Below are 17874 nucleotides of genomic sequence, written 5' to 3' on the forward strand. Positions count from 1 at the left end.
CTTCTGCTACTGTTTGCTGTGTGTATAACCAGGCACATGACAAGACATTTTAGAGAACATAGATGTGGTAACAGTTGCTTACAGTTTGCATTGAATCAGATCTATGATGACAACCTTTTAGGTACTGCATGTGTGCTCTCACACACATACAATTTTATTTACCCAGGCAATTTATTTTGGGACAGACCGGTAGTTCAGGGACAGAGCACCTGCTGTGGATGCAGAAGGAGCAAGGCTTGATTCCTGGCACCTCTTTTTATTGATTTTATACCCCACTTTTCCTCCCAAAGAGCTGGAGGTGACATACATAGTTCTCCTTGCCTCCTCATTTAATCTCCCCAACAACCCTGTGAGGTTAGGCTGAGAGGCTGTGACTGGCCCCCAAAGTTGCCCAGTGAGCTTCATGACCAAGTGGTGGCTTTGAACCCTGGTCTCCCAAGTCCTAGCCCAACACTCTAACCACCACACCACCACTGACTCTCTTCAGGTAGGGCTGGGAAACCCTGGAGAGCTGCTGCCAGTCGGTGTGAGTGATACTAAAGTAGATGTAGCACCAGCTTCTCCTGTGCCCTTTTTGAAATGGGGTGCTTGCTCAACAACAATGATTTCAACAAGCAAATGGAAGAGTGAACAAGGAATTCATGGGAAGTGGAAGAAAACCTCGAAAATTAGGGTCCTCCTCCTCTACGGTAATTTCATCCCACCCGTTCTGCCGCTTTCATTTGCCTCTCTGACCTCACTCACCTGAGCTATAAACTGGGTTGATCCTTGCTTTAAATTGTCATGCTCTTGTGGCAGTACACAGAAGCATTGGATTCTTAGCTTTGGCATGTCTGGAAAGAGTCTGTGATGTGCCCTGCTTATGAAACAGCAAGAGGTGGTTCTCCTGGAGCCGAATCTGATGATGCGGTCACTTTCAAGTGTGACATCCTTTGCTGATCCGAACCTTGCTAGCCCCATCTGAATTGCCTTGGAATCTAAGAGCAGGTCTTGATGCTTGTCTCTCCACCTGTCATCCCATCCAGTTGTATATTTCCCAAATTTTTTTTACACCCACAAGCTTGTATCATAATTTAGATATTGTTGTGGGTTTGGGGGGGGCAGATCCCCCTAAATTGCTGGATGCCAGATCCTCCCCATAATTCCTGGATTTAGTAAGAGTCAGATCTGATTAAACTTTACCAAGCACTGAAACCCCCTAAATTTAAAATAAAAAAATCCTTCAGTAGCACCTTAAAGACCAATTAAGTTTTTATTTTGGTATGAGCTTTCGTGTGCATGCACACTTCTTCTTTCGTGTGCATGAACACTTCTTTCATAACTAAACCCCCTAGATTTAGTTATGCTAAGTAGCCAAGTCAGCTCTGCAGAGCTAGCTGGATGGGCCATTAGCAGGGGACAAAAGCTGCTGATGGCCCATCCAGGAAACCATCAGAGGGCAAGACTGTCAGGCAAGGGGAGGGGGGCTCCTTTGCTGGGTGTAGTACGGTAGGCTGGGGGAAGGTCCTTAGCAGTAAGAAGGAGAGGGAGGGGCAGAACTCTATGTGAGCTGGGCATGACAGGCTGGAACTAAGAGACACAGAGAATGGCTTTTTGCTGTCTGTTGAATCCAGTGCTGCCCTTAAGACCCTAGTAGGGTATCAATGCTCTACAATTGCTCCATCTGGACTGAGGTTGTAAAGGTAAAGGTAAAGGTACCCCTGACCGTTAGGTCCAGTCGCAGACGACTCTGGGATTGCGGCGCTCTCGCCCCCCGCGAGAAATAAAGACACAGTGACACATGGTATTTGAGTTAGTGGGTAGAGAAGGGTTAGCCTCGGAGGTGGCCGCAGTAAAAAGCAAGGTGGGCGGCCCTCAAAAGGAGCGCGGTGGCGCCCAAAGATCCGGCGACGGTGCGGCCGCGGCAAAGGGAGCGCGATCAGCTGTGCTCCAAAGTGACCTCACGGCTAGCTGGTCCATGGTGCCAGGGGGAGCAGTGGGAGCGGCGGTCCAGGCGGTGGTGGGAGAAGCGGTGGCGGCTGAAGCGGCAGAAGGCCGCAGGTCCCCTGCCGAAGCCAGCACCTAAAGAAAAGACAAGAGAAAAATGCATCTTCCCCCAGTACACAGCTCCTGCACCACGCGGTGATTCCAACGACGGAGATCCAGCGAAGATTCAGTGACAAAGAAGATTCGTTAAGGTGCAGCAGCAGAAAGGGAAGATACGGAGGCTGCCGCGCTCTTTTAAAGCAGGTAAAACCCGCCTATGAGCTGGCCCTATTGGCCAGCCAGGGGTCCGAGCGCGGCAGCAGGTATAGGTGAAGCAGGGGGCCGAACACGCCTCCCTGTCTGGCGCGTAGAGCGGGTCCAGCCCGCAAAGTCTCCCCTCCCTGAAGAGGAGAGATCATATCGAAAAGACACCACAATCCCTGCTGTGGCTAATTTCTGAAAGAAACGCAAACCATGGCTAAGCGCCTGGAACTCCTGGAATCTCACACAGCTCGGAGATTGGGGTGGCGTGCAACAATATTTTAAGATTATCTCATACTTAAGATGACTATCATGTTGCCTTGAACACATCAAACTGCTTTATTCCAAATAAGCCCTTATTTTGCTGGCCCTATCTCTTATTAATTAGCCTAATCCCCTTCTAAAACCCTCAAAGTTGGAAGTCATTAGTGCGGTCACTTCTACAAGATAGCCCAAGATGGCCCTCCGAGGCCTGTGGGCAGAGAGAGAGAACAAAGGAACACAGGAAGCTGCCTTATCCCAAGTCAGACCATTGCTCCATCTAGGTCAGTATATTGTCTACAGTAAGGTTACCAGATGTCCCTGTTTCCCGGGGACAGTCCCCGGATTTACAAATCAGTCCCCATACAAAATCCTATCATTCCTACTGAAGTTGAAAAGTGTCCCTGGATTCATTGGAGAAAAAAAACCTGGTAACCTTTGTCTACAGCAGGGGTCAGCAAACTTTTTCAGCAGGGGGCCGATCCGCTGTCCCTCAGACCTTGTGGGGAGCCGGACTATTTTTTGAAAAAAAATAATGAACGAATTCCTATGCCCCACAAATAACCCAGAGATGCATTTTAAATAAAAGGACACATTCTACTCATGTAAAAACATCAGGCAGGCCCCACAAATAACCCAGAGATGCATTTTAAATAAAAAGGACACATTCTATTTGTTAGGGCAAAATTCTGGGTGCGAGAATGCTCAGCCACCCAGCTCATCAGGCAAGGGTCTGTGGTCCTTGCGGAGTATAACAGCACGATCCGGAGCAAACAGCAAGGTTTATTACTGCGCAGCAGGTTCAATGCCAGACTAAACACCGTGAACAGGGCTGCAAGAACTTTTAAAAGTTCCCACCACCACCCCATAATGCACATTGAAAGCATCATACATACATCACTTGTGACAGGGTAAAACCTCAGAAGAGGGGAAGGTGCAAGGGGCATTAGCATACAGGTAAACAGGATTAACATAAGGTAACAATGCACGATGTCCCAGGACATTGATAAGCAAGTACCAGTAAGTATCTGGGAGGGGATCCTTGAGTACCTGGCACGGAAAAACAATGGGTCCAGGTGTGTGTATTGCCTCTGGCTTCGGAGGGTCAGGAATGGCAGGAGATGGCACCTGAATTTATTATGGATATGCAGAGGAGCACCCCCCTGGCTACGTGACCTCTCGCTTAAAGGATTATGGCTGTTCCCTGCATCCCTGAGAGCCCTTGGCCAGAGTCGCAAAAGGGGGTTTCATTTAGAAATACAGATACACGGTATTCATTCATGGTTACATAGAGTCTCAGGCAACAGAGAAAGGGTAGGAAAAGGAGCCTTTATTACACAGGGCTTGATCTTGAGGGGTTCGTGTTGGTGCGATACTAGAGTGGTGTTGTAGGGTCAGACGGGGTCCCCTTGAGGGCATTTGTGCCAATCTTGATTCCCAAATGAAGCCTCGTTTGGGTGCCCCCCCTATAAAATTCCCTAACACTATTCATGTAAAAACATGCTGATTCCTGGACCGTCCACGGGCCGGATTTAGAAGGCGATTGGGCAGCATCCAGCCACCAGGCCTTAGTTTGGGGACCCCTGGTCTACAGTGCAGTGTAGACTACACTGGCCAGCAGTGGCTCCTCAGTTTCAGACAGGAATCTCTCCCATTCCTAGCTGGAGATGCTGGTGGGAATTGAACCTGGGACCTTGTGCTTGTAAGGCAGACACTCTACCACTGAGCTATAGTCCTTCCCCCAAGAAAGAGAAAGAGATGTCTTTCAATCCCTGCCACCATTTAACTGAATATGCCAGGGTAAACAACAACATATGAGGTAGGTTAGGCTGAGAGGCAGCTCCTGGCCCAAGGGGCACCTAGTGAGCTACAAGTGAGGATTCAAACCCTGATCTCCCAGGTCCTGGTCTGACACTCTTAACAGCTACTCCACACTGAAGTATGTGTGTATCTGAAGAAGTGTGCATGCACACGAAAGCTCATACCAAAATAAAAACTTAGTTGGTCTTTAAGGTGCTACTGAAGGAATTTTTTTATTTTGCTTCCACACTGAGAATTAGAATCCAGTCTTGCTACCTGACATAATTATTTTTCAACAAGTGCTGCCAGATATTGAACCCTAGTCTGTTTCTGTGTGCAAAGCATGAGTGTGCTGGATCTGAACTGGGGTCTGTGTTGCTACTGTAAGCCACAGCCCCCTAGAAGCAATCACTCATCAGCATTCCCTATGTACAGAGTTGCCCTCATCAACTGTTGCTTCTTGCTTGCCTTCCCGCCCCCCCCCCCCGCCCTCTTGCCAGGATGGGTCTTGTATCATGCATATCACCTTGGGCCCTTTTCTTCTTCGTTTCTGTGTCTCGCATATTAGACTCCAACATTGCAAGTGAAAATAAGAGAATATTCCTGTTTGCAACATTGGCAGCGAGAATCTTAATTGCAAAAAATTGGAACAAAGAGAGAGCGCCAACAAAAAAAGAGTGGCAAGATAAATTATTTGATTACTTTGAACTGGCCAAAATGACGGATACAATTATGGGACAATCTAAACAAAAATTCCAAAAAGAATGGGGAAAATCTAAAAAAGCAGTGTCCTGAAATCAATACCTGGACTTGCTTTGAGTAATTTTTGCAAAACAAAATATGGTGTAAACGTATAAAATATAGCGAAAAGTAGGAAAAAGGAAATGAGAAAGAAACAGTTTACCAAATATGAAATTAGGCTTGCGTTGAGGACGAAGGAAGTCAATTAGAAAAGAATTAAGAACTGAAATATGGATAGAGTTTATTGGATTTTTTTAAACAAATACAACAAAATTGATGAAGTTGATCCAATGATATCAGCTATTCAAGTCCTTATACCCATTTATACCTCCAGCACCCCCTGGCGCCCTCTTGCTCCTTAGCACCCCCAGAAGATGGTACTGCCATGGGCAGCTGCCTCCCCTGAATCAAATAAAACAATAGAAATACTTAACTAACTGACCAATCACGCCGGTTCTGCCCTCCCAACAAAAGTCCTGCCCCTCTCAACCAAGCCCTGCCTCCGTAACAAAAATCCTGGCTATGCCCATGAGTACTGCCCACTTTTGGAACCACTGATCTATTCCTTGGCATCTGGCCCTCGCCCAGCAAGCTTTTCTCACGATGGCCAGCAATGTCTCTGGGAAGCCTGCAAGGAAGAGCAGTGTGCAACAGCACTTGCAATTCATAGCAACTGATATTCAGAGGGATGCTGCCTCCTACCTTCACACTGCTGGCTTTTTACCCTCTCTGATAGAGTCCCACCCTCCTACTTCAGGGAAGGTGGAAGATGGACCTAAGAAAAGGTCCCCCACATGTCTGGCCTCTGGAGTTTCCCGGGATTGAATTTGGGTCCTTTTGCCTGCAAAGCCAGGGATGCTCTATCCCTGAGCTATGCCCCTATTTCTATGCAAAGTCGTTTGGCTGTCACTGTATTGCAGGCATAGGCAACCTTGGCTCTCCAGATGTTTTGGAACTACAACTCCCATGATCCCTAGCTAACAGGGCCAGCGGGTCAGGGATCATGGGAGTTGTAGTTCCAAAACATCTGGAGAGCCAAGGTTGCCTATGCCTGCTGTATTGCATAAGATGCATCTCAGCAGGTTTCTAGCTTTGAGAACAAGGAGCACCTGAAACCCCAGGAGCGGTTGATAAAGTTGACTCTTCTTAATTTGTAGGGTGGGTGTGATGACCAAAATGATGCCTGGCTGCAGAGAGGCTTTTCATGAGAGCTTGTTTTGGTAGATAAGAAAGCAGCGGGTTGGCTGGCTGTGCATGCATGCCTGGAGGGTTCCTTGCCCTCTGTTCCAGCTGTTCCCAGTTGTGGGAGATTCTGAAAGGAGCCCTCTGTGACCAATCAAGCCAACAGGACTGTTTATCTTAAGGCAAAAGGCACAAACTGTCTGCAAACAGTTTGCCAGTATGTCGTTTTGAATTGTCATTCATGGCTTTCAAAATTGACCAGTGCTGAGGTTTTGTGGGAAGTGAGGGTGGCCTAGGGTTGTTTGCAAAATGCTTGGATCCCATCACCCCTTTTCACGCTGGATAAACATGGGTGTGCCAGAGGGGACTGTTTTGCAATTTAACAAGTCTGAGGTGTGCAAGTGAATTTTTTAATGGCTGTGCACATGATGAATTGATGAATGTTGTCAGTTGCGAGGAGATCCTGTTTGTTTCTAATTTGTTTTAAAGTTGTTGTTGTTGGTTTTTTCCCCCTGCCCTGGGCAAATCCAGTAAATATAATGTGATTGCCCACCAGACACTTCTGGGAAGCCTGCCATTAAAGCATGAAGGTAACCCTCATCTGTATATCCTCAGAGTCCAATAGTGAGATCGACTGCCTCTGAATTTGAAGACCCCATTCCTTGGTCCTTGTGCTTAATAGCTGCTGATAGGCATGTGTCCTGCAAATTATCTAATTAATCATAGCTGGATCAGACCAAAGGCTGATCTTAGCCTTGCTCAACCTAGTGCCATCTTAATTTTGTCGGACTCCAACTTCCGTCAGCTCCAGCTAGCATGGGCAGTGGTTGAGGATGCCTTGGAGTCTGAAATTCCAAAGGGCTCTACTTCCACAGTTGGAGGCAGCAGTGCTTCTGAATCCCAGTTGTTGGAAGCCACAGGAGGGGAGAGGGCTCTTGTGCTTGGATCCTGCTTGCGAGTTTCCCATTGGGCCATCTGGTTGGTCTCTGTGAGAACAGGTTGCTGGACTAGATGGCCCATTGGCCTGATCCAGGAGGCTCTTTTTTAGGTTCTTATGTGCTACTCCTACTATACTGCTGTTACTGGCTGCCAACCAGGGGAAAATAAAAAAAATCTGCATGGACGAGGGTTCAGCATTCTCCCTGCTGCCCCTGCCTTCATAGGCAGTTGGGGGCTCCCTAGTTTTGACAGGCTACTTCTGTTCCTGCATCTAGCTTGGCCTTTAGTATTGCAAGCTGCATGTTCTTTAAAATTACTGTATTTTTTAAATAAACAAGTGCACAGGTTGCAGCTCGTAAAATCTACAACCAAGGATCGTTGTGCTTTGTAATCTTAGTTTATGATTTTTTATTATGCTTTGGAAGCTTGTTTCATGGTTTTCCTTTCTTTTTATGTATTCTTGTTCTTCACTTAGATAGATAGATAGAATACTTCCTGTAAGAAAATCTATCTACCCTGTATCTATCTATCTATCTATCTATCTATCTATCTATCTATCTATCTATCTATCTATCTATCTATCTGCTATATATGGCTTAGCCTGGATGAACACCTCTTTTCATTGGGAAGAGGTTGGTGTGTGGGAATTAGCAGACCTGAGTCTCAACCATTTGTGTAAAATACCGTAAGCAGTGAAGCATATTCTCCCCCACCCCGAATGCTCCCTTTTATGGCCGGCCGTCCTTCTGTTCTCCTGGGTTGTTTCATACCCACTTGCGTAAACCGGGACCTTTGTCTCAGGACAATCTGTTCTGGTTGGCAAAGAATTCTCATAAAGAGTCTGCTTTGGTGGAGGAAAGCATACAAGGAGCAGATGCAGGCATTTATGTATGCGGATAATAAGCAGCTCTGCATTTATGGGAACAGTAAGCATGGTATTCTACATGGCTGATCTGTGCTGAGTTGTGCTCCGTTTAACTTTGAATCTTCTCCACTGGCTTGCTGCGCTTGCAGAAGAAATTAAGAGCTTGCTGGATCAGGCCAATGGCCCACCCAGTCCAGGACCCTGTTCTCATAGTGGCCAGCCAGATGCCTGTGGGAAACCTCTCTCGAATGCATCCTCAACAGTCTTCCGCATAGAAACCTCGCTCTCCAGCATTCCCACAACTTCCCAGGTAGCACAACTAATCCCCAACCAGCAATTAGTTGCAAAAAAAATTCTGGACAGCCTTAAGCTTTTATCTACAACCAGCTCACTCACCCACCTCCAGCTAGGCTTCTGCTTGATACCCTATTTACAGAGCATTCTCAGGTGCTAAACTTAAGACGACAGCAAGGCCCAGATCGGTAATGTGGATGGTGCCATCCCACTCCAGCCCTGACCCTGTAGGGTTGCTCAGTAGCAACAGGCATCCCATTCTTCCTCTCTTCCCTTCTCTGCCTTCCCACCACCTGTGTAGGTGTCACATAGGGAAAGGGATGCAGGATTTCCATGGCACAAAATATGTGGCTAGTGCTGTCCTACCTCACAGGGTTGTTGGTTCGCTGTGCCTTAGGACACTGCTTAAGATATCATAACCCAACACTGCAGTGCCTGACATTAAGGAGCAGGTTTTCCTCTGTGTTTGGATATGACTGGACACTGTTTTGAATTAAGACAGTGAACTTTCAAAACTGCTTTGTCTTCAAGCACTGATTTCAGAGCTGCACCGAGCTTTTGGCTTCTTAGAATGTTTAAGGAGAGCCTGCTGGATCAGGCCAGTGGCCCATCTAGCTCGGCATCTTGCTCTCACAGTGGCCAAGCAAATGAGGATTTGAACACAAGAGCTGTCTCCTCTCCTGCGGCTTCCAGCAACAGAAGCATTGCTGCCTCCAACCGTGGAGGCAGAGCATAGCCATTGTGGCTAGTAACCTTTGATAGCCCTCTGCACCATGAGCTTGTCTGATCCTTGCTCTTTTACGAACCTTTCCCAACTCTGCAATAACCTTTTTGAGGTGAGGCGACCAGAACTGCACACAGAATTCCCAGGGCGTCCCAGGGGTGAGTTTGCTTTTGTATTATAGAAAACCTACTCATAGCGGCCAGCCTGCAAAAGGGCTGTGCTGGATGGGAATATTTTTAAGCAGCAGAGTGATTCATATTCTAAAAATTTGGAGGATATGTTGAAAGGGGCTTTCCCGTGAGGTGTGTGAGAATTAAGGAGGTGTCTTACAGCAATTTGTCGGGCTTCCTCTGACCTGGTTAAGAGATACCTTTTCCTTGTTAATTTGTAACTCACACTGTCCCTGCGATGCTGAGTCACCCTAATTCCAGCAGGGGAAAAACTCCTTGTGATCAAACTCCACGTGGATACAGCAAATGCTCATGAACAGTGTGAGGAAAGCATAGCAGTCTTGGGTCCAGGCAGACGCAGTAGATGAGGGAGCAGCAATTCCAAACAATGTTTATCTCTTCGCTGGTGATATAATTCTGCTGGTGAATACTTACTAGCAGCAATAAGGATTCCATTCGTTTATTTGCACTCTTTCTTCCTGACCTTGCCTCAACAGCATTTCCAATGGTGCAAAAGCTGCCCAGAAAAATTGCTTTATGCAGCTGTGGTTAAACCACTGAGCCTAGGGCTTGCTGATCAGAAGGTCGGCGGTTCGAATCCCTGTGACGGGGTGAGCTCCCGTTGCTTGGTCCCAGCTCCTGCCAACCTAGCAGTTCGAAAGCACGTCAAAATGCAAGTAGATAAATAGGAACCGCTACAGCGGGAAGGTAAACGGCGTTTCCATGTGCTGCTCTGGTTTGCCAGAAGCGGCTTTGTCATGCTGGCCACATGACCTGGAAGCTATACGCCGGCTCCCTCAGCCAATAATGCGAGATGAGCGCGCAACCCCAGAGTCGGTCACGACTGGACCTAATGGTCAGGGGTCCCTTTACCTTTACCTTTACCTAGGTCATGCAGGCTGAGCAGGGGAGCAAAAGGCTGTTCTCAGCAGAGTAGTCTAGGCCAGGCATCCCCAAACTTCGGCCCTCCAGATGTTTTGGACTACAATTCCCATCTTCCCCGACCACTGGTCCTGTTAGGTAGGGATCATGGGAGTTGTAGGCCAAAACATCTGGAGGGCTGCAGTTTGGGGATGCCTGGTCTAGGCCAAACTTTCCCAACCAGGTGCTCTCCGGGTGTTTTGGACTACAACTTCCATCAACCCCAGCCTGCTTGGCCTGGGTTCTCAGCATCGTATGTCCATCTGATGGGAGTTGTGCCAGAGTGGGGAAGGCTGGTCCAGGCTGTGGATAGGTTTATTTCTGAACTCCTTAAGCCTTGGACTCTGGGTCTTGCTACCATTTCTCGCCCAAATTCTTAGCTTCCTGTGCTGTGCTGGGTGAGTCATCTGACCTTTTGTATATTTGGTCTTCCCCAACAAAAAGAAAAGAAAAGAAAAAACTATTTCCTTGCTATAACTTTCACTACTGACTCAGTGCTTTGAGAACTGGACCACTGTGGAACATTATGCCTTTAAAAAAAGCAAAAACCCCAAACTTTGAAAGAAGAGTTTCTCTAAACAACCCTGCCAGGATTTTTCCAAGTTTCAGGAAATATTAGGCTGGGAGAGTGTGACTGTTTGCTGGCAGAAAACAAACTTGGTACAAGGTACAAAAAACACACACTTCTTCTTTGGCGATCACTCGTAGCAGAGTAAGATTGTCTTCCATGAGCATGGTCTAAACAGGGAGTCCGTAAGTGACTGTGGAGGCCAATTCTGGATCCACACATCCTTCCACAGTGGAGATATACCGGTAGGTTTCCGGGCGGAGGTTGATCACGGTGAGGGTTTGCCAAGCGTGCCTTCCTCTTCATTTCTCCCTTTCGTCCTGAGTTGAGCATCTTCAAAGTCCATGTCATTGTGCTGCACCAGCAAGCACAAAACAAACCCCTCTGCAGCACCACAAATCCAACTCAATGGTGTGACATTGGAAAGTGTCAGTCACTTCTTCGTGGGCATCCAGTGTTGATGCATAAACACTTAGAATAGTAGCCTGTTGGTTTTTGGTGAGTTTTATTTGAAGGGTTGAAAGTCGCTCATTAATGCTGGTAGGGACTTCTAACAAGAGCTTCACGAGATTGTTTTTGATAGCGAAGCCTACCCCATGCATTCAATGTTCTTGTTTTAAAAAAACCTTTTCCAATAGAATGTGTAGCCTCCTTTTTCTTCCTTCGGTTGTCCCTTTCCTGCTCTTTCAGTTTCTTGAAGCACTGCAATATCAGTATTAAAACGTCATAGCTCTCTTGCAATGATGGCGGTTCTGTGTTTGGGACGCTCATTATCTGTATTATCCAACAAAGTCCATATGTTCCATGTTCCAAAGTTCAGTTGTCTTTTACGACCGCTGGATGGTGACCCAACTGGGTGTGGTAATTCAGTCAGGGGAAAAGGGAGACAGACCATGGTTAGGGCACCTTTTCTAGCCCCTCCCCTTTTTTGGGGTGAGCAGAGTGGATCCTAAAAAGGGCTGCTCAGTCGTGGATACAGCTGCCGATCTGCTCAACTGCCTCATTCCTTGAGTCAGAACGACTGAATCTGTATTCACCGCCCATGTGCCAGTTCATGACTAGGGGCTTCTATATTTCATGTTCCTGCCCCAGTTACCATTTGTCAATCGCCATGGGACTTTTTTGGGTTTGGGTTTGGGAAGGGTTTTTGGAAGATGTATGTGTGTGAATTTGTTTTATGTGTGTAGATCAGTGCACACCGACCAACGCAGAGACTGGTAGATTCTTATCTGTTGCAGCCTTCGTCTGCCTTCACAGCCGTTATAACATACCGCTTGTTAGCATCTGCCTGTTCTGCCGTTGGGGACTTATTGGATTGTTCTTTGTCTAGCTCAGGCATCCCCAAACTTGGCCCTCCAGCTGTTTTGGGACTACAATTCCCATCATCCCTGACCACTGGTCCTCTTAGCTAGGGATGATGGGAGTTGTAGTCCCAAAACATCTGGAGGGCCGAGTTTGGAGGTGCCTGGTCTAGCTCCTTCCCTTTGACCTTAGCACCTTGGGTGACCCAGCTGGGAGTACAGTACGAGACTCCCGATGGCTTCGCACACAAGGGTCATAGGAATGTGCAAGCCCACTCACCCCGACAAGGCAATGTTCCAGCGAGTGAGACAACACACACACACACACACAGAGAGAGAGAGAGAGAGAGAGAGAGAGAGAGAGAGAGAGCGCTTGCTAGGTTTTAATCTCTGCTGTCTTCTAAAGTGGTTAATGTTAATATTTATACGCCACCTTTCAGGCACAAAAGACACCCCAAGGCAGCTCACAAACAATGCAGATACAACACAGTGTAATCAGACTAAATCTTAAAATACATCCCTTTTCCTGCCGAAAAGGTAACAGATTCTTCCCCAGAGAAATTCTCTCCCTCATTCTGGGTGTCGTTTTTCTTTTTCACCTCTCTGGTGGCAATTTAAGAATTTGGGGGCAGCCCTTTAATTATATATATTGTCATTAAACGCCTTGTTTACACCAGCTTTTGCCTGGCCTAGATGCCCTCCAGATATTTCGGGGATACAGTTCCCATTGTCCCCAGTCAGCACCACTCAGTGATGCTGAGTCTGCTGGGATCATGGCTGTGCTGGCTGGGGTGACCGGAGTTGTACCCCGAAAACATCTGGAAGGCGCATAGGTTGGCAAAGGCCTTTGTAGCAGCTTAGAATAATAGAATTGTAAAGTTGGAAGGGACCCCAGGGGCCACCCAGTCTTAACTCCCAGCAGTGCAGGAATCACAGTTAAAAAAACCTTGACAGATGGGCACCCAACCTCTGTTCAAAAACCTCCAATGAAGGAGAGCCCACCACCTTCCAAGGGAGTCAGTTCCACTGTCAAACAACTCTATCAGAAAGTTCTTCCTAACGTTTAGTCAGAATCTCCTTCCTTGTCATTTGAAGCTATGAGCTTGGTTCCTACCCTCTGGAGCAGCAGAAAAGAAGCTTGCTCTGCACCCTGGAACATCCTAGTTTCGAATGTGAGCACCCCTGACACTGATTTTGCAGTTCTGAACATCTGGCCACCAATTGTGTGTGTAGTATAGCTGCTGAAGCTCCCCACTTCTTTGAGTCCTCCCAGTGGGATTTACTGAGCTCTGTTAACTTTGGTTCAGCCATCAGTTCCGAAGTAACCATCACTTTTTTTTTGCAATAGCGCCTGCTAGACCTGTCAATGGGTCTTGCCAGCTTATCCCTCATTAGCAAACGCTTTTGGGCAGTTTCCCAAGCACTATTGGGATAGTTGCTGAAGCAATGGCAGTGTCTTGGGGGGGAGGGGGGAGGCAGGCTTCTTTGTGCCTGGCGGGAGTTCCCTTGCTTTTCCTGAGCCCGAATGAAAGAGAGACTTCGCCAAATCATTCCCCGAACAACCCGTTGGAGCACTTTTTCTTCTTCAAATTTTGTAAGCTTTACTGGCAACCCAAAAGTGCAATGTCAAGGAATTACATCATACCATATACAAAGCAAGCAAGCAATAAATCTTAAGAGCAATAAATGGGGACACACAAATATGAATTGATGCATCCATATTTACTGAGCTGTGTGGCTGGTGAATGTGGAGCATCTAAGTCTGAACATAGGAAATAAAATCCCACCAGATGACATAATAGCATCCTCCATTCCTTTTCTGCAGTGGCTCCCCGTCTGTGGACCTTTAAGTGCCAGGCAATAATGTTCCTCTTTAACCAGGTTTTTGGTTGATTTGATTGATATCCTATGCCCTTTAAAAATGTGTTGGGGGGTGGTGGCGGCTATTTGGTTGTTGTTGTTTATTTTGATTATGTATTTTGTGGTTTTATATTCTGATTTCTCTGAACCACCCTGAGACCTGCGGGTATGGGGTGGTATATTATTATTATTATTATTATTATTATTATTATTATTATTATTTTAGAATAATAAAATTGGAATTGGAACATGCAGTTTCAGTGTGACTTTTTTTGCAACAGCCGAAGTCCCACGAGTTCTTAAACTGCAAAGGCAAATGTAGATTTTTCAAGGGTTTCCATTGCTGGGCTCTTTAAATCCAGCTGCAGCTAACATCCACGTCAAAAGCTCTTTAGTATTCAGTTATGACATTGGAGTACTTAAGAAGATAAAAAGAATTAGGCCGATGGTCTATCTAGCCCAGCATCTTGTTCACACAGTAGCCAACTAGATTCCGGGGGGGGGGGGAACCCACAAGCAGAACCTAAGCCAGGCACCCCCAAACTACGGCCCTCCAGATGTTTTGGCCCACAACTCCCACCATCCCTAGCTAACAGGACCAGTGGTCGGGGAAGATGGGAATTGTAGTCCAAAACATCTGGAGGGCCGAAGTTTGGGGATGCCTGACCTAAGTGCAAGAGCACTGTCCAGCAACTGGTATTCAGAAGCATTACCGCCCCTTGACTGTGGAGGCCGAGCAGAACTATTGTGGCTAGTAGCCATTGATAGCCCTCTCCTACATGAATTTGTCCTCAAGCCATCCATGTTGGTGAGACAGACTTCCGCCATTTAATCATATGCCCTGTGAATAAGTGCTTTCCTTCAAAGGAAAGTGCATACTACCATAGAAGGAGCACTTTAAAAAGTGTTCTGCTGTAGCAGAACTGATGTCAGCTGGTAGATGTTGCTGTTTCCTACTGCTGTTTCCTTATTAAATCCTAATAAAAAACAAATCAAGATTCCTCGCATGTAGAAAAGCAGCATATTGTAGGCAAGGGGTTTTCCAGGCATGCTCTGCACGTGTGTTTCCATCTGTCTGTGCAGTGAAGTAACATTCTTCCTCGTAAGCCTTCCTCTGCCTTGCAATCTGAACTGGTCCAATCCAGAAACAAGCTCACCTTTGCTGCTTTTGTGAGAGCAAGGGCATTCTTATCTCCCCGCAAAGCAAGAAAACGATTGGCTGCCCTCCGAAATGTGTATTGTGCTGCCCTCCTTCCTACTCCCCAGGCTTTTTTGTTTGAATAAACCGGCTTTCTTAACTCAGTTGACTGATCTTGGCTTTCGTTTCCCACCCACTCCCCTCTCTAGTTCTAACCATTTATCATGTGGGCGACATGCTGCAACTGGTTTTGCCTGAACGGGCAGCCCGAGGAGATCCAGCACCGCCCGCAGCAGGGGACCCGCGCGCAAGCCTACGCCAACGCTGGTTACAGCTCCTTCCCTTCACCCACCGGCCCTGAGCAGGGCTGCAAAGGCTGCGGGGCCCGTTTCAGCAACGCCTCCCTTAAGGTGAGTGGGGTGTCTTGCTCCACATTGGGAGCCCATTGCGGGAACCTGCTCTAGTTATCTTACTGTGTTTCATGGGAATTGTGTTGGGGTTTTGCATATTAAGCGGTATATAAATATTATTTGTGATGAGGACAAGCGACCACGTCGGCTCACAATGCTGCACTTAGAGGGCAGAGTTGGACTTAGGTGCGCAGTGAGCTGGAACACAACCCCCTTGCAAAAGGGGAGTTGCCTGTATATATTATTTTTTGTGATTGATTGCATTTTTTGTAATTGTAAGGTTTTTTTTAAAAAAAAATGTTTTGAATTGCATATTTTACATGGTTGTAACCCATCCTGGGACTTTAGGATGAAGGGAACGTAGTTATTTTTATTCTTAATAATAATATTGATGAGAAGTTGAATGGATACTTATGAGAGAGAGAGAGAGAGAAAGAAAGAAAGAAAGAAAGAAAGAAAGCACATGTGCTTCCAACAGAGCTTAACTTGTGGAACTTGGGTTATTGGGTTATTGTTTTTATTTTTATATGTACTTTATGGTTTTGTATTCTGATTTTATCCTGTGAACCGCTCTGACCCCTGCAGGTATAGGGCTGTGTCACGGTCCTTGTTTGGCTACTTCTGAGAAACTCGTACCACAGCCATTCTGTCTTTAAGGCTTTTATTTTGCCTGATATTTACAATGTGATTCAGTAGCAAGAATACATGTCCGATCAGTCTGACGAAGATTCTCCCAATGCCTGGCGTCTGCTCCTCCCCCAGCATAGTAAGCGTGGGATTCCTGCCCTCCTCCCTTCGCGCCTGCGCACCTTGGAATGTCTTAAGTCAGGCATGAACTTAAAAGGGCGAGGCATCTCCCCGCTGGACACTTCCCCTAATCCCTCCCCCTGATATCCTGTCTGAGGTTGCAGTAAGGGCTCTAGGATGCTGCCTGAGCCAGGGTACCTCTCTTCTGCGATTGTCAGGGAATGCTCACTGCTAGAACAATCCCTGACAGGCTGCATATAAATTCAGTTAACAGCAACAGCAACAGCTTACTGTGACAAGCTGAGGTAGTGGGCCCTGCCTGCTGAGATGGCTTTTTAAAAGGTTGGGTGCAGGAGAGATTGGACAAATTCAGGAAAGAGGTTTAGCCTGGCTAGGAAAGTGGAGCCTCCACATTTAAGGGCACCGTACCTTTGAATTGATACTTTTGAATTATGGTGCTGGAGGAGACTCTTGAGATTCCCATGGACTGCAAGAAGATCAATCCTATCCATTCTTAAGGAAATCAGCCCTGAGTGCTCCCTGGAAGGACAGATCGTGAAGCTGAGGCTCCAATACTTTGGCCACCTCATGAGAAGAGAAGACTCTCTGGAAAAGACCCTGATGTTGGGAAAGATTGAGGGCACAAGGAGAAGGGGACAACAGAGGACAAGATGGTTGGACAGTGTTCTCGAAGCCACCAACATGAGTCTGACCAAACTGTGGGAGGCAGTGCAAGACAGGAGTGCCTGGCGTGCTCTGGTCCATGGGATCACGAAGAGTCGGACACAACTGAACGACTAAACAACAACAACCTTTGACTACTGGAGAGCAGCAGCAGAGTCTTGCCAGCAGACTTCAATGAAAGCCACCAGCTGGCCAATCTAGAAAACGGGGTTTTCTAGAAGGATCCCGACAGGTGGCTCTCATAGGCATAATTTTATTTGAAGGCACTCTGGGCTGATTTAGGGTCAGCCCAGGGCTGGCTATAGCCATTTTCATAAGCCAGGATTGGGAAAAAAAAATCAAAGCCTGCCATTCCTGTGCTGGTGGGGGCTGATGGGAGTTGTAGTCCAAAGCATCTGGAGTGAACACCAGGTTAGGGGAGACTGTTTTAAAACAGCAGGTTCAAGAGCCCCCTTATTCTCTCCTGTCCCCAAACTTGTTCCAAACTTGCACATTTTGTTCCAAACGTGCACATTTGTGTCGCACAGAAATGCCTGCGGTGGAAGCGTATGTTTCCCTGCACAGTCTGGTTCCTTGTATTACAGGCTTAAGTTCTGGCACGCTTGAGTCACCCTGGGGGCGGGTACGGAGGAGGATAGGCATTTTCTCACTCGGAGAAGTCCATTTCAATGAGGAGGTGTTTTCTTCTCCTGGGAAGTCTTCCATTCGGGTGGCAGGAAGCCAGCCTTTCAGAATCTTGGAAAGCATCTGACCTCCTGCACGTTCTTGGATGGAAAAATGGCAAGGGAAAGGGAGGCGGATGTGGAGCCTTTGTATGGAATGTGTGTGCACTTATGTGCTTATGTACACACGCACAACTCCCTTACACAGTGAGCTTCCCAACCATCCTGGGTTAGTTTCCAACTAACTTGCTCCCCAAAGACCTTGCCATGCTTTTGTGACACTTCTCTTGGGCCCCAATAAATAATATTGCCCAACTTTTGACTCTGGACTTATTTCCCTGAAAGTTAATTGCTTGAACTTTTATATACACACTGGCCACA

General features: G+C 47.0%; 1 protein-coding gene across 2 annotated transcripts in view; it reads left to right on the top strand.

The window, feature by feature from the left end:
* Window positions 1–17874, top strand: part of RFFL (ring finger and FYVE like domain containing E3 ubiquitin protein ligase) — a 39525-nt gene that overhangs the window by 6604 nt on the left and 15047 nt on the right. For both annotated transcript variants that reach the window (XM_035138872.2, XM_035138875.2), the window contains exon 2: window positions 15200–15400. In XM_035138872.2, coding sequence (XP_034994763.2) covers window positions 15215–15400 — 186 coding nt within the window. In that variant the 5' untranslated portion in view covers window positions 15200–15214. The remainder of the gene's footprint in view (window positions 1–15199; window positions 15401–17874) is intronic.

This window comes from Zootoca vivipara, chromosome 15 (genome assembly GCF_963506605.1).
Source record: "Zootoca vivipara chromosome 15, rZooViv1.1, whole genome shotgun sequence".
In the NCBI taxonomy this organism is placed as follows: domain Eukaryota; kingdom Metazoa; phylum Chordata; class Lepidosauria; order Squamata; family Lacertidae; genus Zootoca; species Zootoca vivipara.